We start from the raw sequence: 26,959 nt of genomic DNA on the forward strand, positions 1-26,959 counted from the left end.
AATTCTACGTCCCGTGGCCCAGGTATTATTTTCTAAGACTGTACTACCTGGAAGTAAAGTTGGCAATTGGGTGCACTACGTGGAAGTTCACACCCAGTGATGTGAGTCTACGCGTAAACAACTAGTCTGCATTCTACACGTAGACTATTTTATACACGTAGATTACGTAATCTATGTAAACAACATGGCGAAAGGTGATAACTTAGCAAAGGGCGCCGTGCAAATAAAAGAAAATTCTACTGCGTATCAGTTGCTGATGTGTAAGAAAAACTTTTCATGCTCTTCCTTCCAAATTCGAACAATTTCTCACCTAGGAAAAACCTAACATAAGAAATATTCTAGTGCTTTATGGGGAAATGACCACCCTTGCCTCACGACTGCCATCTGTTGTTGTTTTTTGCATACTATTTATCTTCTTCCATAGTTGATGATAGAAGAGAAGATGTAGTTGAAAATGTCACTTTCCTTTCATGAAACCCTTGAAAATGCACTTTAGATTGTCTACGTAGTTTATGTAAACTACAACCCAATGAAATATTCGCGTAGATTACGTGTAGACAACGCATGTAGACTTATTGTCTACGGCACATCACTGGTCACACCTTACCTCAGGATTGATTGATTGATTTGCTTTATTGTACTTCGCTATTATGTCACTTTTGTTTAATTTGCAAAGATGGGGATGAGTGATAAGAAGAAATTGATGATTGAACACTCACCAATATCCATGCATAGGCCGGGATTCGAACCGGGACCCCTGGCGTCGTAGCGCACTTACCCCAGGTGAACAAATGTTACTAGTACCCAACAATATGGTCACTCACTTCTAAATTAACAATGTTCTTGCTATAAAGGTAAATATTACACTTAATGCTTAAAGGTAATTCCATTCCAAGTTCAACAAGACCCACCCTCACTACAATGACTTATTTCTACCAAAAACACCCAATAAAGCGTTCATGTTCTAAATTTAGCCTCCAACGAAACCTAGCTTCCTCTCCTTAGGCGATTCCACGATAATTATTTCACCTTAGCATCCACAGAAGACACAGTTGGAAACAGATTTGCCAAGTTAACTCTTCCCTCACGTTACAAAGTTGCAAGTTAACATTTTAAAGTTTGTAATATAACTGTAATGGTAACTGGTAATAACGTTACTTTTATTGGAAATGTCACTCTGTTACTTCTGACATTAACTATACCGCTCGCAACTCCAAGTGGCGGCTCGGAAATAACGAATCAGCGATCAGTTGAATTCTCTTCGACTGACATCGGCTATTTTCCTGTCACAAGGCATCGAAAGTTCCTGGCGGGACGAACCCAATGAGCGTCGGATACACAGCATGTTGCCAAACGTACAGTAAAACGGGGGGCGGGGGGGGGAGTTGATCAACGCCGTTAATTGGTAAAAGTTGTACAATAGTACACAAATTAATACACAAAACAACCAAAGACTGTAAAAACAAGCTAATAAAACATCTGACAAAAACAGACGTACGCTTGGCAACGTTGCAACGGGAGAGCGATGTTACCCCTACAGCTTTTAGTTCTCAACTGAGGTTGTTGACACTCGTCGAGCCACACATCTCCGCAGAGGATTGATAGAGCTATGCAGCAAAAAATAGGTTAGGGGTCAATTGTTCCTGGGATCAGTATAATTACAGAAAGACTTTCTTAAAGTAAATATTACTTATAACTGAGCTACAAGTTACTAGTTACTTCCCAGGACTGCCAAGGACACACAAAGGACACGTGTTTGTCTCCAAATGGTGTCCAAATGTTACAAATATGGAAGTCACCCAACAACGATACCTGCGCCAATTAATAAAGAACACAGATATTGACTGACCTTGAACTCCTCTGTCTCGAATGACTTGGGAAAGATATACAGGGTGTAGTTCTGGGCGAGCACTCCCTCCAGGCTCTCGAAGGGGAGCTGAACGTTCTGGGCCGTCAAGTAAGCGACCAGCAGAGCGGAATATGAGACGAAGGTCACGAAGCCAAGCACGCTAGACGTCCAGAACACGAGTCGGCTGGCCACGTTTTCGGGAATTTTATCAGTTCCTGAAATCAAGACGAACGATTGATTGAATTAATTTTTTTGGTTGCACCAGTGAAACAGAAAGTAAAATTCGTGTGGGTATTAATATGTCTGACAAATTTACAATTCATGATGGGTTAAAACAAGGAGATGCATTATCTCCATTGCTCTTTAATTTTGCCTTAGAATATGCTATTAGAAAGGTAAAAGAAACTAACGAAGGACTACAATTAAACGGTGCGACTCAGCTGTTAACATATGCAGATGATGTAGACTTATTATGGGATGATATAAATACAATTAAGAATAATGCTAAAATATTTTTCAAAACTGCTAAAGAGATAGGTTTGGAAGTTAACAAAGAGAAAACTAAATACGTATATGCTTACAGGCCGAAACCAAGTGTTAGGTAATAAATTATTGATAAGAACTCGTTTGAACCAGTTTCCAAATTCAAATACTTAGGAGTAATATTAACAAATGAAAATTATATTAAAGAGGAAATGAAAAGTAGGCTTAATTCAGGAAATGCATGTTACTTCTCTCTTCATAAACTTTTGTCTTCTCGTTTAATATCTAAGAAACTAAAAGTTAAAATATACAACACGGTAATTTTGCCTGTAGTATTATATGGGTGCGAAACTTGGTCCCTTATATTGAAACAGGAACATAAATTGAGAGTATTTGAAAATATGATCCTTAGGAAAATCTTTGGACCTAAAAGGGATGAGGAGACAGGTGAGTGGAGAAGGTTACATAATTTGTATTCATGTCCAGATATTATTAGAATACTTAAATCAAGAAGACTTAGGTGGGCAGGTCATGTGGCACGAATGGGAGAGGAAAGAGGAGTTAACAGGATTCTTGTTGGGAAACCTGATGGTAAGAGACCTGTAGGAAGGCCAAGACGAGGATGGAGGGATAACTTTGAGATGGACCTAAGGGAAATCGGTAGGGATGGGAAAGAGTTTATAGATCTTGCTCAAGATAGGGACATATAGAAGGCTTGTGTTGCTGCAGCCATGAACCTTCGATTTTAAGAAAGCTAGAGAGTTAGTTAATAAGTCATATTTGGCCATATTGCACCCTTCAATGTATGCTGGGAAATATCCCCTTATCTAAAACTCTAACTCTCCATCTCCCCATTCTCTTCTCTCTCTCTCTAAAATGAGAGAAGAAAGAGAGAGAGAGATGGAGAGAAATAAAGATGAGAAAGAGAGAGAGAGGAAAAGAGAAAGAGAAAGTGGAGAAAGCGACAGTAAGAAGAAAAGGAACATAGAAGAAGAAAGGAAATAGAAGAGAAAGAATTTCTCTCTCTTCTTCCTCTCTCCCCTTACTTTCTCTCCAAGGGAAAAGCAAGAAAGAGACGAAAAGGGAGAATCACTTCTCTCTCTCTCTCTCTCTCTCTCTCCCCCTTCTCCTTTTTCCCACTGCAGAGAGAAAGAGAGAGAGAGAGACAGAGAGTTCTCTCCCTTTCTTCTTCTAATATTTCGTAGAGAGAGGAAGGGAAAGAAAGAAATATATCTCTCTTTTGTCTCTCTGTGGAAAGTTTAAAACAAGGGGTGTTAAAGACCCCTTGAGAAAAGCTAAAAGTGCAAAGTTATACACGGTCCTGCACAAAACAAACACAACACATTAAAAGGTAAGAATAAACTAGAAGATTCCTTACAGACGGTGGAAGAGACCAGCTCTTCTCAAAACCTAAAAACATTGGATAAAACAATGTTGTCATCTCTCAGCAGGGATGCCATACAGATGGGAAGATTAAAAGTGTGCCCTAGGAAAGCAAATTCAACAAGAATATGCCAAATACTTAAAACGACATCACATCCCTTGCAGCAAGTGAACATGGGTTAGACCAGTGGTTTCCAACTTCAAAAGGTCTGAGGGCAAAAATTATATCCAGCAGTTGATTGGCGGGCCGCATTTTTTTGTGGGGGGAGGGATTAAAAATTACAAAAATTGTAAGTACTGAACTGAAAATGTAGTACTTTCGCATGACCTAATTTCTAAAGTGAGGCAATAAAACAATGGAATCACAAATCAAAATTGCATAATTACAATTTATTCCACTAAAAAACCAATACTTATGGATGAATTGAAAGAAATGAAAAACACACCATACAAATGAGAATCCTTCATAGTAAGTGTTCAGTGTGAAAATTGAGACCGATCTGCTTCTTTTATTAAAGTTGGAATGTCCACTTCAATTTCTGTATTTGAAAGTCTCAGAAGGTGAAGCAGTGAAGAATCTGCCTGTCGGCTTCTTGATGAACTTCATTGAAGAAAAAACACTTTCAAGTGTTCATTCCGCATAGCGAAGGGGTTGGAATGCATGTTGTGAAGAGAAAGTTACGCCACTTTATATTCTTCTGATGATCATAACTGACTGCAAAATCAATACTACCTGTGAAATGGTCTTCCTTCACAGAGCTTCCGTTCCTTCAGTAAAAATAGAACGTTTTTTAATAAAAATACGTAAAATTAATGTATTTTGCAAACTGGCTTCGCGGGCCGCAAAAGAAGGCATCGCGGGCCGCGAGGTTGAAACCCCTGGGTTAGACGGCTGTGTCCAATACGCAATCGAGTTAAAAGAACTTCTTCTCGACGAGAGGGGCGGACGAGGAACGATGATACTCACTGTATAGACCAAGAGGTCTTTCTTTTGTAGTTCGGCCACTCCGTGGTGTGGAGAATGTTGTTGCCAAAGGAACGTTTTATAGCGTCGTTGCCTTGTAAGCAAGGGGTCCCGGGTTCGATACCTGGTGGAGGCACATAGTGGTTCGGATCTCTTTTTAAACTGTAGGTCCAGTCCCGATTAGCCTTACTGTGCATAAAGGGGACTTAAAACAAAATCAATTAAATGTAGAGAGGGTCCGACCATTGATAAGGCTTGAATAGCAGAAACATTAATAATAATAATTATTATTATGGCTATGATTATTATTATATTATTCTATATCGTACATATTTTATCCCTGTATTTTTTATTTTTTACTTGGATTAGTGCTGTATTAGGTTGTAAACTGTGCTTAGCACTTAAACTATTGTTATTATTATTATTAGAAACATAAAATTTAAATATTACTAATAAACCAATGTTATTGCAAATTTATTATTATCAGCTCATCGTTTTTATGATTGATGACGATGATTATTACTGTTATTATTATTATTAATATTGTTATTATTATTAATGCATCCTTTTCTGCTTGATCCACCAGATGAGTGAATATCCAACATAATTTTTTCTTATTATTTGACTGACATTTCATACTGTTGTAGTGTAACATGCATAGTTATTATAGTTTGTGTTAACTTTTTACGCACATCTTTCAAGAGAATACATTTCATAGTTATGGGAAATTGTAGTCATAATGTTTATTCTATGTAACCTCTCGCATAAAACTCGAATCTTTGGAATTTCGTAAGTTGTGAACCTATTTAATCTTTGGTTAAATGCTACAATATATAAACGTAGAGTAGTTCCTTTATTTTACACACAATTTTTTTCGATTGATTGATTTGGTTTATATTACTTTGCTTTTGTGCAACTTTTGGCTAATCGAGAAGATGAAGATGAGTGGTGATATGATGACACTTTTAGTGTGGCCAAAGCTGTGGAGGTAATGCCGGGGTAATCTACTCTGTTTATAACAACATCATGTTTTCTGATCTCAATTTCAGAGAACAGATGTGGCACAAAATTGTCTACCAATCTTATATTTGAATTTGCCGGATAATCTGTACCATCGAGCTTTACAACATCAAATTTGATGTATAGATCTGCTCTGTGGGGGTGTATAAAGCCATCCCCTACATCAAGATCAACCTCAATCTCTGTGTTGGGTTGATTTAAATTTGCAAAAGTCCTCCTGTTTGGGGGGAATGATTGTAGCTCATAACTCTCAATATTTTCCATTTTTTTTTGTATGTATTTTTATTTAAATATTAATTTCTATGATTGCAGTTGTTGTGGCTCCAGCAAAATCAACTATTTCTTCTTTTTCATTAGTGACCATCAACTCAATGTAATCTATTCTGTTATGGCACACAGGAAAATATAATGTTGGGGATGGAGTGTAGATGATGGGCTCCATAAATTCAGAGTTAGGTTTGAATGTTGAAATGATGCCAGTTTGTTTGTGAGTGCCTATGCCATTTGATTTGGTGAACATACCCTCGGCCACATTACAGTGAATATTTAGAGTCTCTATGGCTAAGAATTTAGGTATATTAATAGCAGTGTGTTTAATGGCTGGTTCAAGTTTTGTGTTGTTCTCAAATCCTAATAGCTCTCCTATAGTACCCAGATCCACTGTTTCTGTAGCAGATACAATCTCTACTCTGTGAGTGACAGAATTTTGAGTTAATACTATACCTCTGGGTAACTGAGCATTTAGAGTAGATAGATTATACTGCCCTGGAGTGATGACAATTTTTTGATCCCCTACTGCAATTGTGTTGTTGTGGTGTGTAATATTAGGTATCAAGTACATGCCATAAAATGCTCTGAGAGCTATTGTTTTGGGATACACTATATCATCATGTAATCTGAGTTTCAATATTGAATTTTGGCTGGTGAGATGGAATACCCCCATGATGTTTTAAATACCACAGGACCTTTTGAAAATTTTCAATTGATGGTTTATTTATTTGAGACATATATCTAAGAACAGATAAACACAAATGTCCACAATTAACATCTATGAAGTTTTGAACACGGGCATTATTTTAATAAAGATTAGCTGATTTTAGATATTTTATTAAATTTTCAGGTGGAACACCTCCAAATGAATCAAACACAAATGCCTCATTGTTTAAATATTTGAGATAACAAATCCAGTGAGTGCCCTGATTTTTGTACTTATCCAAATTAACAATGCCACACTCTTTGTTGAGTGGTTGCTCTGGCAAAGAATCAGACATGTACACACCTCTAAAATTTTTGATGCCCTGTGGCTTGATTAAAGCTTCAATATCTTGGTTTGTAAGCGGCTCTTGTTTTTTTTAACTTATTCATGGCTCTCTTAACACCTTTGCCTTGTTTCTCCATGGCCAGATTATGGCGCTTCATTTCATCTAATTCTGCCTTAATCTTCTTGGCATCTATTACTGTTTTTGCTATGGCAGCTGATCCCCCAGCCAAGCTCCCCACAGCCCCAAGTGCTGCTAAGATGGCCGGGATAGTAGACATAAATCCACCCACGTGTGATTTTTTTCTAGATTGCTGTAATTTTTTTAATTGGGGGGTACTAAGCAACAATTTCATACCATGGCCCTTGGCAAGACATGAATTTTTTTTCTTGCGCTGCTTTTTGGTTAAAAGACTATCAATAGTTTTAAGAGATTTAAGACCTGCATAAGGTATCTGATACATAACACCCTTGGCCTTCATTGTAGGTTTATTATATACATATTCACAGCCCCCACCCCAGTTTTTGTTTGGTGTTCATAGCTACGGTGGTTCCCAATGCTGCTATTCTCTCACTCAAAGAAGCATCTTTGCTTACAAATCTACCAAATGCAGCCTCTTCTAATTTCTTGTCTGCAACATGTCTCTTGTCAAGATCAGAATGTGTGTTGTATGCTATGTCATGGTCTCTACAAGCAGCATCTAGGGGATTAACACCAGGGTCACCTCTGTTTAATCTATGGTCCAATTTTGTGCCTGGACCACAATACTGATAGCCTGGAATGTGTAGTTCAAATGGCAGCTTGTTTATAATATCATTAACCAACCCCCGACCCTCAGAGATATTCCAAAATTTAGGTGGTAGAGTATTAATAATTTTTATAAGATATCCAATGCCCTTAGTGTTATTCACTATAAAATTAGACAATTTTGTGCTTATCATGTCCATAATTCCAAACTTTTCATTGTAAAAATTGTGGTTGCCAGCATTTTCCTCCCCAGATATCACCAGCAACCTATCTACAAGTTTCCTGACATCATCAACCCACACAAATTCTTTAGGCAGGGTGTTGTATTGTTTGATTCCACTGCCTGTCTTGATCTGTGACCATATGGGCTTGATTAAGTTGTTATATTTTGCTCCACTGCTAGACTTGACTCTTTTTTGTGTGGGATCATTGTTCTGGTATAGAGCATCTGATTTTATTAATATTTCTTTGTAGTGCTCATAATCTTGATCTGTATAGTTGCCAGGCCTTTTCCTAGTCATCAGTTCCCACAACCCAGGTGTGCCGGGATATTTAACAAAACCACCTTTTTCTCCAAGATGAGATTCTGAATATACAATGAGATCATCTCCCATAAATGTTACTCTGAAATTGCCAATTCTATGTATGATGCTACCATCACGCTCTGTGTCAGCATATAGGCCAAAGACCTCATCTTTGTTGTCTTTAGGTGTGCTTAAATATTTTTGAGCAAGAAGACCCAATTCAATAGGATCCTGAGTAGCTTCAATTCTTTGAGGAGCAACAGGACTAGGTGTATGAACACTAGAAAGTGGGATGATTGGATAATCTAATATGTTCCTAGCAGCTACAGGTACAAGCTCTGTGATCAAATTTTGATTTTGCTCTGTAACAGTTTTGATATTTTTACCTAATTCACTAATAGCATCAATAATAGGCTGTTCTGTTTGCTTGTGTTTTTCATAGATTCCTCGGTTCTCTGATTTCCATCCCTTAAATCTTTTTACAAGATAATCTCTTAATTTAAGATCATCAATGATTGGCCTTTTCAGGGTTATTTATATATGTTTCAATGTCTAGAAAATTGTTGATTTTATTTCTGTATTTGCCACTATTGGGTTTTCTTGTCATATCAATTGTGACAAACCCATAGCTGTCCTGGTTCCAGAACCTACTGCAAAACTTGGAAAAATCATTGTAGCTCAAGTCCCCACCTACATATTCATCATGTATGTGTTTGAGGTTGGTATGATCTTGATGAAACACACATATAAAATTGCTGTTGTCTCGGATCAGCTGCTTCGGTATTTTAGAAAAAGTCTGTGCCAGGTAGAAGCAATCAATGTTTTTCTGTCGGCCCTGTGTAAAGAAATTTCTAACCTTGTTTTGATTATCCAGTATAATGTCATCAAACACAACAACAGAATTATCGAGACATTCATGGAGTGGCTTAACATCTGATTCAAAAGTGGCTATATCCAGTCCATCATATAGCTTCATCAGCTGCTGATATTTTAATTGTTCCAAGCTCTTAGAGAAAACATACAAGTGCCTGTTTTTCCAGTCTAACCAGTTGGGTGCCAATAAAAAATTATCAATCATTAGTGTAGTTTTACCACAAGCCGATGGCCCAACAATAAGACATCTAATATTATCAGGCAGCAACTTGCCATTTCTCTTAATCTGCTGTTCAGGTTCTGGCAGCCTCTTTATAACATCCCAGGTTTTCATAGTATCACTTTGTCTGCATCGATCCAGCTTTGTTCTGGGAGTCCTAGCCATTTGACAAGTAACTTGCCTTTTCTGCGGATGATTTTTTCTATGAGATATGTGTCAGGCTGTTTAGTTTTGCTGAGTTCTTCTTCATAAAACCTGCCTTTGAGAATTTCTCCTCGGTGATCTTTTATTATATATGTGTATCGGGTCCCAGGTTTAACTTGAACCACTGTAAATAATTCAGTGCTCCAGTTTCTGGTAAAGCCTCTTTTGAATAAGTGCTTATATTTGCTGATTCTTACTTGATCACCTACCTTGTATTTGGCTTTTCTTGTTGTTGGCTGGTATCTAGGATAATAAACAGTTCTGATCAATTTTTGCTCATCAGATGAAGTTACCTCAGAGGGTTTCATGTTGATTGTGGAATGGACCGAGTTGTTATATTTATGTAGAAGTTCTGGAAGAATATTAAGCCATTTATAATTACCTTGAAGTGTAAATTGTTTATACATAAGATTTTTTAGGGTTTTGTTGAATCTCTCTACAATTGAGGCCTTGAGATCACTGTAACTCGAATAATGTTGTATTGACTGGCTTTTAATAAATTGTTGGAACACAGAATTATAAAATTCTTTGCCATTATCTGTTTGCAAATAGCGCGGTGATCTTCCACTCTGATTGATGATTGCCCTGAAGGCTTCTGTAACACATTTTCCAGTCTTGGATTTGAGTGGCACAGCCCAGGCAAATTTTGAAAATGTGTCTATTACAGTAAGTAGATACTTGTAGCCCTTGTTGATTTTGTCTAAGTTTTTCAACTGTCCACTTGCCATTTCAATCAAGTCCCCTTGCCATAAATCATCTATGCCTTTTGTAACTACTGGCAGTCTATTATAATTATGTCTGGCTTGTCTGTGTAATTCATCAACAATAATTTGTCTAGACATAATATGTAAACAGGAATATTGCAACTATGGGGTGTTCAGGAGCTGATACTACAGGATTTTCTAAATATAATTTGTCTCCTATTTGTATATGAAATTCCAGAGATCCATCATCTTCAGCATAAGATGTTTCTAATGTATTGGGATCTGTAAAATCCTCTAACTCTACACTGCTGATTTTTGGTTTGTTGTCAGCATTTGTTATTGATAAGGTGGGGTAGTGGTGTGCCTGTGGTTGAAGCCAATATTTGATCTTGATTGGTCTCAGTGTGCCCCCAACAAAAAACTGGTAATAAAATTGTGCAGGGGACAGCATATATATTTTGCCACCTGGTGTAAAAGGTGAATCATATTCTTTGTTGGGGATGCTGTACAATTCAAGAATTACTGTATGTTTTGGATTCTCAATTATGCCGGTTATTTCTTTTTCTGCTGTAAGCAATCTGCTTGTTACAGATTCAAGGTGCTCATTGATGGTCCTAACAACATCATCATGGCCTGGCTTGATTTTTATGGCCACAACAAGTTTCTTGTATTGTTGCACAATCTCTTGAAGCTGGGTGGCAAAAACAGACAGAGCATTTGCTTGATTGGATTCCATGGTCCCTAGCTGTTGCTTGATATTAGCTACAATTTGCTGTAAATTTTCAACAACTGCCAATTTTGAATTTTGAGCAGTAAGATCATGGACCTGTCTTCTGATATCCTCAAACAGGGCATGCAGTTCATTAATATGTTGATTAGTTGGTAGAGTGGCCACTGTCTGAGAAAGTTGTTTGATCTCTGTCTGGATATTCTTGATATCTTCTGATTTCAGTATGCGATTCACTGCCCTCTTTATATTTTTAAGTTCCTGTGATGTAGGCAGATTTGATACAGTATTCTGCAAAGATTCAAGTGCCAATTTCAAATTGTTTAATTCAGAAGCATCAGCCACACTTTGCATAGCATCTTGGAGCAGGGCTATATCTGCCTGAGTAGGTGTTGATTGTTGTAAAATTTCAAGCTTTGTTTGGATATCATCGATCAAGTGATGAAAATGAGATAGCTCAGATTCAGTGTTGAGGTTTTCAAGTTTTGTGATCTGTTGCTGGACACTGACAAGGGTGTCTACAATACCAGGTGTCTGAAGATACCTTCCACGTATCAACATGAAAGAAAACTAGCATCTCTGGGTATGACGCCATATTGTCTATCTTACCATAGGGCTGGAACAACGGATATAGCAACAAATTCGCATATGATACAAGTCCTTTAATTCACTTGGTATTATATAATAGTTAAATATGTTTGCACACTGAAGAAATACAAAAAGGCCCACATCCGATAGGCTAGCTGAAATGATCTCCCGCTGCCGCGAGCCGACATGCACCATGCCGCTGTGTTCGAATATCACGCTCCCAGAATTCCGAGTTCTTGCAAGAAGCTCCCAGCGGGAGTAAAATAAAAACAAATGAGGAGCGGAAAGCAATACTATTTACAATCTTTAACATTCTCCCCCCCGTTGGAATGCACAGCATCCAAACTAAATCATGAAAGTTCAATTGATCTTCCCATCTGGAAGAGGTACAATCTTACTGAGAGCCCTTCGGTACACTCCATCCTTGGTGCGAACCACGGCTACACGAACTAAATTGTCTTTCCCTGGAAACACTTCTTCTATAATGCCCATTTTCCAAGATAATGGGGGTAGGTTGTCTTCTTTCAGAAGCACAAGTAGTCTTGGTTGCAGGTTGGGCTGCGTGGTTGTCCACTTCTGACGCTGTTGCATACCATGAAGATAATCTCGGGACCAGTTTCTCCAAATCCTTTGTTGAAACTGTTGAACTCGTTGCCACCTGGAAAGTCTATTTTCCTTGAGATCACTTAAGTCTGGTTGAGGAAGGGAAGTTAGTGGACCACCAATAAGAAAGTGGCCTGGAGTGAGGTAATTAAATTCTTCATGAGAATTAGGTAAGGATGTAAGAGGTCGAGAGTTTAAGCAAGCTTCGATTTGGCACAAAAGAATTGACAGCTCATCGTATGTCAGTACAGCATTCTTGGCGACTCTACGAAGATGGTACTCCATGGATTTTATGGCGCTTTCCCAGACACCACCGAATGTTGGGCTACGTGGAGGTGAATTTTTCCACTGAAAGTTTTCTTGTGCTGCATACCTTTGAATGTCTTCACTGAATCCTTGCGATTGAAATAGCAATTGAAGTTTCTGAAGTTCGTTCTTCGCTCCTTGAAATGTTGTGGAATTATCGCTGATAATGGTGGAACACTTGCCTCGCCTTGCTGTAAAGCGTCGCAATGCTGCTATGAAAGCTTCAGAAGTAAGGTCTGTTACTAGCTCAAGATGTGTTGCTCTCGTGGCTAGGCACGTAAAAAGAGCTATGTAGCATTTCTTTGTGATTTTACTCCTGATTGGACCTACTTTGATGACGTATGGTCCGGCATAGTCTATGCCCACATGATTAAATGCCTTGCTAGGTGTAACTCTGATGGATGGGAGCTGTCCCATTAGCTGTTGTGCTGCAGATGCCTTCAAACGATAACAAGTTAAACACTGATGAATGATTTGCTTAATAACTTGTCGTATTCTAGGTATCCAGTACCTTTCTCGAATGGATGAGATTAACAATTGAGGTGCTGCGTGCATCAATCGTTCATGCTCTGTTGCAATTAGTAAACGGGCGAAGTGATTTTTTGGATGCAAAATGATTTGTTGCTTGCTGCTGAATTCCAAGTTGCTATTTTCTAGCCTACCTCCAACACGAAGAATTCCCTGATTATCCAGAAAGGGGTGTAAGTCTTTAAGGATACTTTTGTTGGATACTTGCCCTTTGGCAGTGAGATCATTTATCTCTCGATGAAAGAACGAAATTTGTGTCATAACGACACACGTTTGAGTAGCGTCTTCAATGTCAATTGAAGTAAGTGGATCGCATTGTTTGTTACTTGCATTTTTACAATTGCGAATGAATCTTTTACAGAGCGCTACAATCCTTAACAATTTGAAAAATGTAGAAAAATCGTTTATTATTGCCTCTGATTGCAGATGAGACACCAGTGTAGTTACAGGAAGCTTTCGTTGTTCAGGAACATCTTTGTTCTTAAGACTTGTGTCAGATGATGATGATGGCCAGCACGTTTCATCTTCTTGCAACCAAGCTGGACCATGAAACCATACCGAATGATGATGAATATCTTGAGGTTTAACTCCACGGGAGATTAAATCCGCTGGATTATACTTGGACTAAACATGTCTCCATTGATAAGTTTGAGTAAATTCTTGAATTTGCGCTACTCTGTTGGATACAAAAGGCTTCCATCTGCTTGCTGGCGATCTGAGCCATGCCAGAACTATTTGTGAATCTGTCCACAAATAAACATTGTCAATATTAAGTCTCAAAATTGGGAGAGTCTTGTTGAGTAATTTGGCCAATAAGACTGAAGCGCACAGTTCCAATCTAGGAAGAGTTGTTTTCTTGATGGGGGCGACCCGTGATTTTGAGCTCAGTAAGTGAACTTCGGTGTAACCTTCTTCGTTTGCTGAACGAACATACAAGCAACTGCCATAATTTTTCTCCGATGAATCGGAAAAGCCATGAATTTGTATATTCTTGACACAACCAGGTGTTAGGATGAAACGTGGTATTTGCATTTCACTGATGACTGGTAGCTGAGAATGAAGATGAACCCATTCAACTTGCAGGCTTTCTGGAAGTGGATCATCCCAGTTTATATTGTGAAGCCACAACTGTTGTAAAAAATACTTATACATTACAGTTACTGGTGAAAGTAGTCCAATTGGATCAAAAATCAGGGCAATAACACTGGCTACTTGACGTTTGGTTGATTTGTGTGACATCATGTTGACAGACTTGGCTCCAATGTTAATCATGAAAGTGTCTGCCGAGGGATTCCATGAAATTCCTAGAGTTTTAACACCTTCGGTATGAAAATGAATTAGATTTTGAGTCTCTCTCAGTGATTCTGGAATAGCGTTAAGTACTTCAGTGCTGTTGGAGCACCACTTTCGTAAGATGAATCCTCCTCTTTTCAGAAGTTCTGAAAGATCTTGATAAAGTTGTAACGCACCTTGCACGCTACTGCTTCCTCCAACGTAATCATCAACATAGAAATCACGCTGCAACACTTGACATGCGTGTGGGAAGTTAACTGCTTCATCTTCGGCTAACTGCTTCAGACATCTGGTTGCTAAAAAGGCACTTGATGTAAGCCCATACGAGACCGTATTCAATTGAAATACTGTTATGAGTTCCTGAGGAGAGTTTCTCCACAGAATGCATTGCAGTGGCCTGTCATCTGGATGTATGTGTATCATTCTATACATCTTTGTTACATCAGAAACCAATGCCACCTTGTGAGTTCGAAATCTTAGAACAATGGAAAACAAATCTTCCTGTATGGTAGGTCCAACCATTTGTATGCTATTTATTGATTCACCGCTTGTTGATGGCGAACTCCCATAAAAAACAACACGTATTTTCGTTCTACTGGAATCCTTGAAAACACAATGATGCGGAATGAAAAATTTTGTGCAGTCATTTGTTTGTACATCATTTAAATTCCCTATGGGTTCCATGTGTCCCAACTGGTAATATTCTTGCATAAATTCTGTATAATCAGCCTTTAATTGTGGTTGACGTTGAAGCCTCGTTTCTAATTGGTGAAATCGAGTTAATGCAGAGTGTGAGGAGTCACCTAACACTGAACGATCCTTACATAATGGCAGCCTGACCGTATAACGGCCACTTTCATCTCGTGTTACATTTCGCTGAAAATGTTGCTCGCAAGCAATTTCTTCTGGTGATTGCAGTTTCGTGTGGATCTCCTCTATGATCCAGAACTGTTGGAGTTGCGAGCTGAGAGAATCTTCCCTTCTCGTGAAAAATGACCTAGTAATACTGTTGCTAGAAGATGTTGCTGGAATCTTCCCTGCAATAATCCATCCAAACTCTGTGTCTTGAAGAATGGGGAAATTTCCTGGTTTTGTTCTCTTTTCAGGCTTCATAACGGTAAAGAAAACCTCTGCACCAAGCAGAATCTGTATTTTGCCAGGCGAACAAAAGCTTGAGTCTGCTAAACGAATATCTGTTGGAATGTTCCATTCAGATGCATCAAACTTTTCTGAAGGCATTAATCCTGTGATGGTTGGCAACACTGAGCACGAAATACTTGTCGTAAAATTGCTATTATTAGATCTCAGACGGATCTCTACTGAATGACTCGATTCAGCTGACGAATTGTTGATTCCCTGAATGGGAACTCGATGCTTTACCTTTCTAAGACGATGACTTTGAACAAAATCTTCAACAATGAAATTATTCTGACTCGCCGCGTCCAAGAGAGCACGACAATTGACCCAATTGCCCGCTATATCTTGTACTTGAACAATTGCCGTAGCAAGTAACACCTGTGACGCGTTTTTCTGCTTAATTGAACAATAAGAAACCTGAGGTGCTTGATCTGAATGCTGCGAAGAATCGCTTGTATTGTTTACCATCGATGTGTTCACGTGACCCCCAGATGACATTTCACGCCGCTGGTTTACATTGGATGTACCTTCATCTGCATGAAGTAAAGTACTATGCTTCTGTTTACATCGCTTGCACACTCCATATTTACACTGTGCCGAAACGTGATTGTTGCTGCTAAGACAGTTAAAGCATACGCGATTCTCACGTAAAAATTTATACTTTTGTGAAATAGAAGCTTTCTTAAAGGCTTCACACGAAAATAAGCGATGTTTGTTTGCTTTACAAAACATGCACAATGAAGAATCTGTAGTAACATATGACTTCGAAGATTGTTGACATTTAGCACTGTACTGTTTGTGCATATTTGTAGATGATTTTGTTGCTACCTTGTTACCTTCACTCGTAACTGGATTAATCTTTCCAAGAGCCTGGCATCTGTGCTCTAGAAAACTAAAGAGCTGATCTAATGTGCTAAATTCAGTATCATTACTTTCTAGTTCAAAGGCTCTTCTCGTTGCAGGGTCGAGATTTGAAACAAGATGCTGAACTAAAATTATATCAGTTAACGACGTGTCGTCAGCTATCATTTTGAGCGCTGAAATAGAGCTAACTGCAGTGTTTGTAAATGCACGAAGTTCCTGACAATTCTCCTTTACAACTGGATTGATATGTAAAATATCATTTACATGTGAGACTGCAATCAACCTTTTATTGTCGTATCGCTCATTGAGTTGCTCCCAAGCAATAGCGTAATTTGCTTCTGTCATTGGCAAATTTTGAATTAGATGTAAGGCCTCGCCTTTCAACGATACGCGCAAATACTGAAACTTCCGAACATTTGAAATATCTACATTGTTGTGCATCAGCGATACGAACGTGTCCTTGAAAGACACCCACTGCGTGTAATTACCGCTAAAATGTGGTAATGCAATTGCCGGCAGTTTCACTTGCGTATTTGAAGTTTTAGATACATATTTGTTTTCTACACATGTTGCTTTATCATGGTTGTCAATTAATGTTTGCATCTGTGACTTTAAATCGAAATACATTTCTTCGATTTCATTCCTTTCCGCGTCGTGCTCACCCTCGGTTGTTTCTGATTCTATTGTGTCTAGAACGCCTTCCAATTTACTCCAGATAGCATTTACATGTTCCATGCGGGTTTTTATTTGTTGTATTTTAGCTGAGGATTCGTCGTAAGTACTGGCATACGATTGCATGCGTATAAGTTTCCCTTTGTGGGAGCTTCTTTCTTTGATCAATGCTCTTACGTTTGCCATGCTTGCTGAGAAACGAAACTGAATGCAGAAATAAACACAAGAATACAAAGGGCTATGAAACAATGAAGGAAAAGGTATGTTATAGGAAACCAGACTTTTGTACTCACCGCTGCCGAAGCTAACACACTTCACGGGGAGTTGATTGTTGATTGTATTTTTCTCCGCAGAGCTTCATTGTTGATTCCGACGAAAATCGTAGAACGGAAGAAAAGTTCAAGGTCAGCTATTGCTTCATGCGTTCGCGAACGAGAGTTCCTGAAACAGCTCATTCCACCGTACCGTGACGATTAATGCTACTTAATCGCAACCGAGTTCAAGGTTACTGCAAAATTCGTTGTAACGATGTTCGTTACGAAAGCGCGGAAAACATGTATCTGTGCAAACCAAAACACTGTTTGTTCTGTAACACTGTCACAATTAGCACTGTCACAACTTATGATCACTGACCTGCACGAAACAAACTGTCACTATATCCGGAATGCGGAGGACCATAAATGTCTGAAGATACCTTCCACGTATCAACATGAAAGAAAACTAGCATCTCTGGGTATGACGCCATATTGTCTATCTTACCATAGGGCTGGAACAACGGATATAGCAACAAATTCGCATATGATACAAGTCCATTAATTCACTTGGTATTATATAATAGTTAAATATGTTTGCACACTGAAGAAATACAAAAAGGCCCACATCCGATAGGCTAGCTGAAATGATCTCCCGCTGCCGCGAGCCGACATGCACCATGCCGCTGTGTTCGAATATCACGCTCCCAGAATTCCGAGTTCTTGCAAGAAGCTCCCAGCGGGAGTAAAATAAAAAAAAATGAGGAGCGGAAAGCAATACTATTTACAATCTTCAACACCAGGCAAGCGGGATTCTAGAGATTCTTGTACATTTGTCAAATCACTTTGCACTGTTGCTATTGTACCCTCAAGATGGGTTATGGTACTTTGAAGTTTTCCAAAATCTTCATATGTTTCAAGTTGCAGCTTAATATTGGCAACACTCCGAGTTATTGCACTCAAAGCATCAGAAGATGGCAAGTTGTTCATAAAATTTTCAAGTGTCTCAATTTTTTCTCTAACCTCGGCTATGGCATTGTTCAGAGGGTCCAGATTAGGTATCTGGAGTGATTGAATCTGTTCCTTTAGAGTGGAAATCACTAGATCAAAATCTTCTTGTGATTTTATGCTTTTGACAATTGTCTGGAGCTGTGTCTGGACATTATTTATCTGCTCTTCCAATTGTTGTTTCAATTGCTCAGAGTTGGTGGCCTGGGTCTTAAATTTGGCTTGAAGAGCTGCTACAGCTTCTTCTAAACTTTGAAAATTATCTAATGTGGCCAAATCAGTATATTTCTGAAGCAATAATTTGAGTTCAGAATCAATTTTAAGGAGAGGGTCCATGCATTGTGATTGCAAATTTGTAATTTCTAGTTGAAGACTGGCATTGAGTGTGGTTTGTAAAGCTTGTAAATCACTTCTTAATTTTTTCACTCTGACATCAAGCATCAGAATCTCATCACTGTGATCTTCATGCCTTGTATGGCCAAATATATCATTAGGCATTTTGTTTTAGTGGTTATTTATTATTGAATATCTAATTCTTAATTCTATAAAAAAGGTATAAGCTTGTCATAGTGTCCCGGGACCTCAATATATAAACAGTCACCAGCAGAAACAGTATATACAGTGCCAGAAATCATGTTTGAGTGCTTTATTCTATAAATATTTCTCCCTATTGAAACCTTGACATTACCCTCGGGAGTTGTAATAAATTGTAATTGACCACCTACAGGTAATTGGTAATGATTTAAATTATTGTTAAATATGTACAATGTTTTACCTGTTTCATCATCAACATCTGTAAGTATGCTGTTCAGATGAATAATTAACAAAGCACTTAGTTTAGATATTATATCAGAAGAGGGTTGTGGTGTTGGCAGGTCCATAATAGCCTGTTTTTTGAACCCAAATAAGTTCATAGGCATGTTTATTTATTTCAAATCATGCTCTGTAATTGGGCATTGATTGCCACTTTTCAAATCACAATGACCCCATGGTAAAGTATGTATGCCACATAATAAAATGCATCTCTTATCATCATGTGGGTCAAGAGCAATTTTTCTTACAACATTTGTAGTCAACAAGTGATCCACACTCTGAATTCTATTTTCTGATGTTCTGATTGTGCTACATGATTTGAGGCAATTTTTGTAATCTTCAAATTCAAGTTCTTTGTCAACAGTTACTCTGCCAATGCCCTTGGCCTTTTTTGCAACAACAGCACTACATGTTTCAAAGCTGTACATCTTGGCCCTTAACCCAGCAAATGCCACAATAACATCACCAAGTGTCTCATCTTTTAACTTGCCAGGCACCTTTTTGTTGTGGGGTTGAATCTTTGTATGTTCACTGGTATCAAAATATTCAAGCAATGCAGGCTGGGACATATATTTATAAACATCTTCTGTTTGAATATCAAGGATAAAACTATCTGTGTCCATGTACATCAGTTTTACACAATCACCATAAAAAGGCTTCAACACATCATAATACAATTTTAACATGTGTAATTTGGCCAATTCCAATATCACAGCCCCTACATAAAAAGGCTTATCAAACTTAATCTTTGTTTTTTTCATGTTGAAAAGTGCCATATGCTCATCATAAATTCTTCTGTAATTGAAGTTGGGCTTTGCTATCAATTTTTTGCTCCGGCTGGGGTCAGTAATTAATTTAACATCAGTATGTTTTCTGACATTTTCTATGGTTTTGCCATACACAGAATTGACCATCAATTTAAACAAAGATTTATCAAATTGGCTCATTGCAGATGTTCGAAGCTCTGTGTTTGTATCAATATATGGTTTCAACCATCTTGAGTGCCTGAACCTCAAAACTTTGCCAATTTTGGTCACTTGAACACCATGTTTCATCAGGAACTGGAGGTTTTTGTAATATATGACATAATCCTGTTTTGGCTCTAGTCATCATCATCAATTTCTTCTGTTTAGAGCCAGGTGAGCACTAAACCTAAGGAATTGGGGCAGATCAGAAAATGTGTTGTGTAAATTATCAGGAATTGTCAGATCAACCTCTAAGAACAGGCCATAGTTACTGTCATCAAAATCCTTAAGATCTTCAATATTGAAATCTTCAACCCACTCAAGCCCTGCATATGGCAGTTTATCCATCATAGCATAACCATAGAGGCTGTTGGCATCTACATACAGTATATAATTTGATGGCAGTGCTGGATCATAATCGGGAATATACTTGTTATTTGCTCTGGCATATCTCTGAGAACATTGCACCATGCCCCCTCTTATACATTGTTCCATAAACAGATACATGTCTTGATCCTGGATCAGATCCAATTGCATTTTAGTGTTTAAAAACATTGCAGACCATGCTAGGCCTGGTGCACTGTAAAAATACATTGGATCCAGTTTATAATTTTGCATGGAAGATTTTCTGAATGCCTGCAGTATATCAGCTAAGAGAGCCACATCAAGTTTTAAATAAGCCTTGTGATAATCACCAAATGTCTGGCATTTTAAATTGTTCCACATCAACTGGGCATGGTGATAATCATCATCAGTGATTCCAGATGCTCTGATTTTGCTGTAAAACTCTTGTTGTGGTGGCAGAGAACACTCATCAAATTTAGAAAAATCTGTAACATAGTCATATGGATATACACCCTTCCGCCTAATTAATTTCAGGTCCTGATTTGGAAACAAAGCACATGTGATTTTGAATTGATCATCAGATAATTGAGTGGCCAGTGTAGCCAGGCTAGCAGACAGAATTCTGTAGGAATCAAGAAATCTTAAGTGAATAGAAACACCATTAACTTTAATTATTTTGCTAATAGCAATATATTTTTCATTATTTTCTGCTAAAATATTTAAATTCTGCTTGTTAAACCCCTTGTACCTGATCAGATGATGGAAATCATAATTGGATGCACCATGGCAAAATATAGGGACAAATTTTGGTCTCTGGATCTTAATATTACAGCTATTACACAGGGCCATTAAGAATTTACCATCTGTATGGGAATGGCGATGCACCTTGATATTTGTATCTGAAAATTCAGAATCACAAACCGGGCATTTTTCTGCATTATTGAAATCTTCAATCTGATCCTCTGTTAAAGGCAACATAGGTTTTGATTTTAATAAGATATTAGATGCTATGTCATGGCACTCATTTTCTATTCTATGTGCAAATTCTTTGATGGCATCTGCTCCCATGTATAAATATTCTTTACTAACCACACCATCCTGTACAATCAGATAATAAAAACTAGAAGGTTCATGTAGCTGGTATGATGTAATTGAAGATTCATCAGGATCTGGGCTGCAGAATGCAAGGGGTTTGAAATTTGATTCAAAATCACAGACTATATATGCTGGGTGTTCCAACAAGGCTTCAAATTTTTTGAATTTGGCATTTCATTTGGATTAGGCATCACCATATGAACAGGTTTATGGTTGCCACAGTATTTCAGATGCTCAATTAACTTGTTTTTAGCAATTTCTGCATTCCTTTCACGAACCCCATTTATTATTTTTTTACCATCAAATACAGTCAAACATCTTCTGCACAACTTGAATATTGTATTGGATTTGCCTTGTTGTTTTCTGACTAAAGCTTCAAGACTGTGTATCAGAGTGTAATGATATGTGTCATCCCCTTCAATTAAGAGCACATCCATCGGAACAGCAGAATCATCATCAAGTGTACTGATTCTGAGAGGATCTATCAAGCAATTGCCACGGCCAGTGGAACAAATAAATACATTAATAGATAATTGTTTACCATTGATATCCCTGGCCTTTTTTTCAAATTTATCAATATTCTCAACTGACATTGGATATTTTAAGCCCTCCATTGCTTCATCAAAATTGTGTTCATATTGTTTATAATAAGTTATTCTCTCAGGATGCCTTGAAACTGGAAACAAAGCAGCTAAAATACACCACAAAAAGCATTTCTCATCATTATTTTCTATGTTAACCACGGCTCTTTTGTTTTTAATATTGGCAGGTAATGGCAGATATGTAGATCCTTGTAATGGGCTGAATTCAGAAATATTAACATAGAGCTTGTGTGGAGATCCGAATAGGCTCCATCCTGACTCTTTTGCTGCAAATTCAGAGTGTTTAATATTCAATTGATCTATCAAGCTGCTTATTATTTTGTCTGAATTTGTATTTGAATATATAGCTACAGTTTCTGTTATGTGGGGCTGTGTAAATTTTGTGCCATTTGGTTTCTTATATTGTGTAAACAATTTGAGGGACAGCTTATAAGAGCCATTTTGTGCATTTAGAATTGCCTGCACATCAGGATTTATACTGTTCAAAAAATTCTTAATGTCACATTTTTGCTCTGATACAAACCGGTAATCCCTAAGTTGGCCATTAAAACTCCTATGGATGGGTTCATAGCGTGGCTGCTTTGCTGCTCTAGCATTAACAGGTGTTTCATGCTTCCTTTTCAGACCAGATGTAGATGGTTGTGGGGGCAATGTTGATGACTGTGCAGAACAAGTATCTATATGTTTATATGTGAAATATTCCATGCTATATTTTCTATGGCATTTTGGGCATATTTTTGTGGGAGTTCTGCATTTGTATGGATTACAATTCTTTTGATGCTTATCCCAATTGGGGCTGGATATATTCTTATTGCATTGATTACAATGTTTTTGATTTGGCATTTTTGTTGTTGGTTTATTATATAAAATTTCTTGGGGTTCAAATCAAAATTCTATGCTTAATAAAAAATATCAGTTGGGTTCAGCAGTGTGCTTTGTATACTTAGTGTGTGTGTGTGTGTATGTGTGTTAATATTTTTGGCTTTGGTATTTATATAAAATTTCTTGGGGTTCAAATCAAAACTCTATACTTAATAAACCTATGACAGGTTGTATAAAGCTGATAGCCTACATGCACAAAAGTAGAATAAGTACAGAAGCACTGCCCTAGCACAAATGCATGTCTACACAGGCATGTCCTAGAAAAACAATGACCTAATACCATGTATCATGTATAACAAACTGGGGCAGATATAAACCTGACTCTAAATATGAGTGAATTACAACAAACAAGCAAAATGTGTCAAATATCAGACCTGTATGAGGAGCAATGCAACAACACATCTGTACTCCTCAGCCACTCTCACAATACTAACTGATGTGTAATGCAAAAGCTCTTGCATCATAATTTGTTGCACAACATGATGCAAAAGCTCTTGCATCATAATTTGTTGCATAATATTGGATAATAATTTGTTGCACAACATAATGCAAAAGCTCTTGCATCATAATTTGTTGCATAATATTGGATAATAATTTGTTGCACAACATGATGCAAGAGAAATAAACCAGAAGTAAACATGTGTGTGTGTGTGTGTGTGTGTGTGTGTGTGTGTGTGTGTGTGTGTGTGTGTGTGTGTGTGTGTATGTGGGTGGGTGTGGGTGGCTTTTTGGCTTAATTTTAGGTGTAGCCAAAAAAAAATATCAAGAGGGGCATATTTTTGACAAGCTTATGGACAACAATCTCACAGATGTAGCTTTTGTAAGTGTAGCCAAATCAATCTGAGGGGGGTCATACTTTCACGGGAAATTCCCGGGGGCATTTTTACAAAAATCTTGGATTAGACAGGGTTCCACACTTGAGCAAAAAGCTCATATGGGCATGTTGAGCTAGTTTTAAGTGTAGCCAAATCTGCCTGAGGGGGGCTCATTCTTTCTCGTCCCAGTATTATAGCCAATTACACTACTATCGCTCTCCCGTTGCAATGTTGCCAAGCGTACGTCTGTTTTTGCCAGTTGTTATTAACTTGTTTGTAGAGTGTTTGGGTGTTGTGTATCAATTTCCCGAGCTTTGTGTACTATTTTTCAACTTTTATCCAGTAACGCCACTGATCAACTCTCTCCCACCCTGTTTTACAGCACGTTTGGCAACATGCTGTGTATACGACGCTCATTTGTTTCGTCCCACCAGGAACTTTTGGTGCCTTGTGACTCGAAAATGGCCGATGTCAGTGGAAGAGAATCCAGCTGATCGATGATTCGTTGTTTCCCAGCCGCCAGTTGGAATTGCGAGCGCTATAGTGTTAAGCAATGCGACATGCAAATGGAGAAGTTATCCCCTGCGCATTGTACCGTGCCTTGAAGGTACGGACCCCAAACTTACTATAGTGGAACCACAAGGAAAGAAACCTCCGCAGAACCTCGCCGCGCTGGCGGGTGGGGAAAAGGACAGGGGGAACGAGCCTTCAGCGCGGCTCACGCCAGTGTTGCCAGACCTATTGATTTCTCGGGAGAATTCCTTAATAAACTATTGCTATGGAATCTCCAACGGCCTGCTCAAAAACACGTTTACTGCTCATCTTACTTGAACATGGAGGGAGAGGTGGAGTGGAACTCCACTCAGCCATGAAAAGTGCTCTTTGAACTGTGAAATTATGCCAAACGATACTCAATTGTGCTAGGACATTATTATTTTATTACTATATTACTATTTTAGATGGTTGTATTTTATCCCACCCTAAAATCTATTTCTATTTTAGTTATTTTATTTAGTTGTGTGTCTACGGGTAAGTACGACAATATGGATGAATGAAAAACTGATGAAATGGATGAAGTGACAAAAACACACTGAAACGTCCTTGCCTTACGAGGTAGAAACACTGACTTCGTAGCGTGGGCAAATTATTGTATACATGTATGTATATATATATGTGTGTGTGTGGGTGTTGTGTGTGTACTTCTAGCAGATGGAGAAGATAGGTGGCATCCTAGCATAACCGTTGCTATCTTGAATTATTGAGGAAGACATGCTGTCTAATTCACCAAATATATTTTACATACGTAATGCATTTTCTCATTATTGTGCAGGACGCGTGCCCACCCCTAACGATATCTGTACACCGAACACCAGCAGAAGGCAAATTAATTTGTTATTGTTAGCATTCGACTTGAACGATTGTGGAAAATGAATGTTGACATAAAAGTACCTATTATTTCACACGTATGAGTTGATTTCAGTCACAGTAATTAGATAATCACTGCTACTACTAGATCATCGGATTTTGTAGCAGATCTTCTGGTTTCCTAAGGAACAATCTCCCGATTTTTTCAAGTCTAACCTGGCAGCACTGCCCCGAGCACCGATAACGGCAGAGAGAATGCGCGAACGCTTTAGACGGAAGGTTTTTTTTCCTTTTGGTCGAGCTATATGTGTGCAATCTTAGTTATACTGGAGGTGGTCAGCACAACGCTCCTGTCCCTATTACTTCCTAGGGTGCACTCAGGGTTTGACGATGTCCAGCCGAAAATGATTACCACCCGAGATCATCCACCCTGAGAATGAAACCCGGATCTCCACTCCTAGCTGTCAGTCGACTCTTCAAGAAGCACAACAAGAAAAATATAAAAAAGTCCATTGAAGAATCAGTACAGTACCCAGTTTATATTGATACTAAATACAAGGGTCGTTCAAGGTTGACCAAGACTTTCGTGCGTAAAATATTAATGAATCAGTGTACCGCTGCATTACTTCGGCAGGACAGACCATGATTCCTTGCGAGTAACCATGATCCTTTGCGATGCATTTGGCGCATGTGCAGTAGTGTAAATAAAGATAGCGGCAAGTAGTGTATCTGTTGCTGTGGAACAGCGATGTATAATGAAATTTCTCGTGAAGGAGAAGGTGAAACCTGCTGAAATTTGGCGTAGACTGCAAGCACAGTATGGTGAACAAACACTGTCACGGGCAAGAGTGTACGAATGGTGTCAGCAGTTCAGTGAAGGGCGGGAGTTGGTAGCAAATGAACCGCACGGACACGTTCGCCCAACTGCAGTCACTCCGGTGAATATCGCGCGTGTTGAGCAACTTATCCTTGAAGAACAGCGAGTAACAAAGCGTGACGTAGCGCATACAGTCAATATCAGTGTTGTACGTGGGGCCGTTCGGAAGAAAAGACCTGGAATCTTGCCGAAACATGTCATTCTTCTCCATGACATTGCCAGGACACACACGGCCCATTTGACTCAAACAACACTGGCCAACTTTCACTGGGAGGTTTTACCACACATTCCTTACAGTCCAGATTTAGCCCCCAGTGATTTCCACTTGTTTGGTGCTCTTAAAGAGCATTTGGGCGTGACGCACTTCCAGACAGATGAGGAACTCAGGAACGCTGTCCTGCAGTGGTTACGACACCAACCTACTTCTTTCTACGCCAAAGGCACCAAGGAACGTCCACAACGATGGCAACGGTGTCTGGACGTTCAGGGGGAATACTTTGAAAAACTGACATAGTTTGGTGATTCTATGTATGTATATTTCCTGTCTAGAAATAAAAGTCTTGGTCAACCTTGAACGACCCTTGTACATCTTCGCGTCTTGCAATTTCCTTCTCGTGCCTGTGACTTCAAGTCCACACGGAATATAACTAATATTAATTTATTTTTAAACAACCCTGGTACATTTTTTCGAAAGTCTAAAGTCAGTACCAGTCAGTTTTCTGATATATCACATATATTACACATCAAGATGAATCGATCTACAAATATGTCGTCGTCTTTCTACTGGTTCATCGTTCGTTCTCTAACTTCGAGGATGTAGGTCTATGTCTGCTTCTCAAGATCTCCACAGATGGCAGGGCAGTCGAGTAAATCTTCATTAGGACCCCCAACACTCCCGCCTGCCTCCTCCACCTAGCCAATTTGTTGTTTTCTCCTCGCAAATATAAAATAAGAACTACGAAATAGACCATGAAAATTATTCCAGAAATGTAT

At 38.5% G+C, this 26,959-nt stretch overlaps 2 protein-coding genes across 2 annotated transcripts in view; both read right to left on the reverse strand.

Annotated features, from left to right (window-relative positions):
• LOC145977732 (uncharacterized) overlaps positions 1 to 26,959 on the reverse strand; it is a 54,851-nt gene that overhangs the window by 22,289 nt on the left and 5,603 nt on the right. The window contains exon 2 of the mRNA XM_083109982.1: positions 1,850 to 2,064. The gene's annotated coding sequence lies outside the window, so the exon portion shown is untranslated. The remainder of the gene's footprint in view (positions 1 to 1,849; positions 2,065 to 26,959) is intronic.
• On the reverse strand, positions 11,906 to 12,433 carry LOC146005533 (uncharacterized). The gene has a single exon (XM_083144783.1). It carries the CDS (start codon positions 12,431 to 12,433, stop codon positions 11,906 to 11,908), a length of 528 nt encoding a protein of 175 aa, XP_083000909.1.

The sequence above is a fragment of the Lepisma saccharinum genome, chromosome 23 (genome assembly GCF_977018435.1).
Source record: "Lepisma saccharinum chromosome 23, izLepSacc3.1, whole genome shotgun sequence".
Lineage (NCBI taxonomy): Eukaryota > Metazoa > Arthropoda > Insecta > Zygentoma > Lepismatidae > Lepisma > Lepisma saccharinum.

Bases quoted from the DNA above. Each gene is read 5' to 3' on its own strand.
- LOC146005533 (XM_083144783.1), bottom strand. From the start codon at position 12,433: ATGGAGTACCATCTTCGTAGAGTCGCCAAGAATGCTGTACTGACATAC.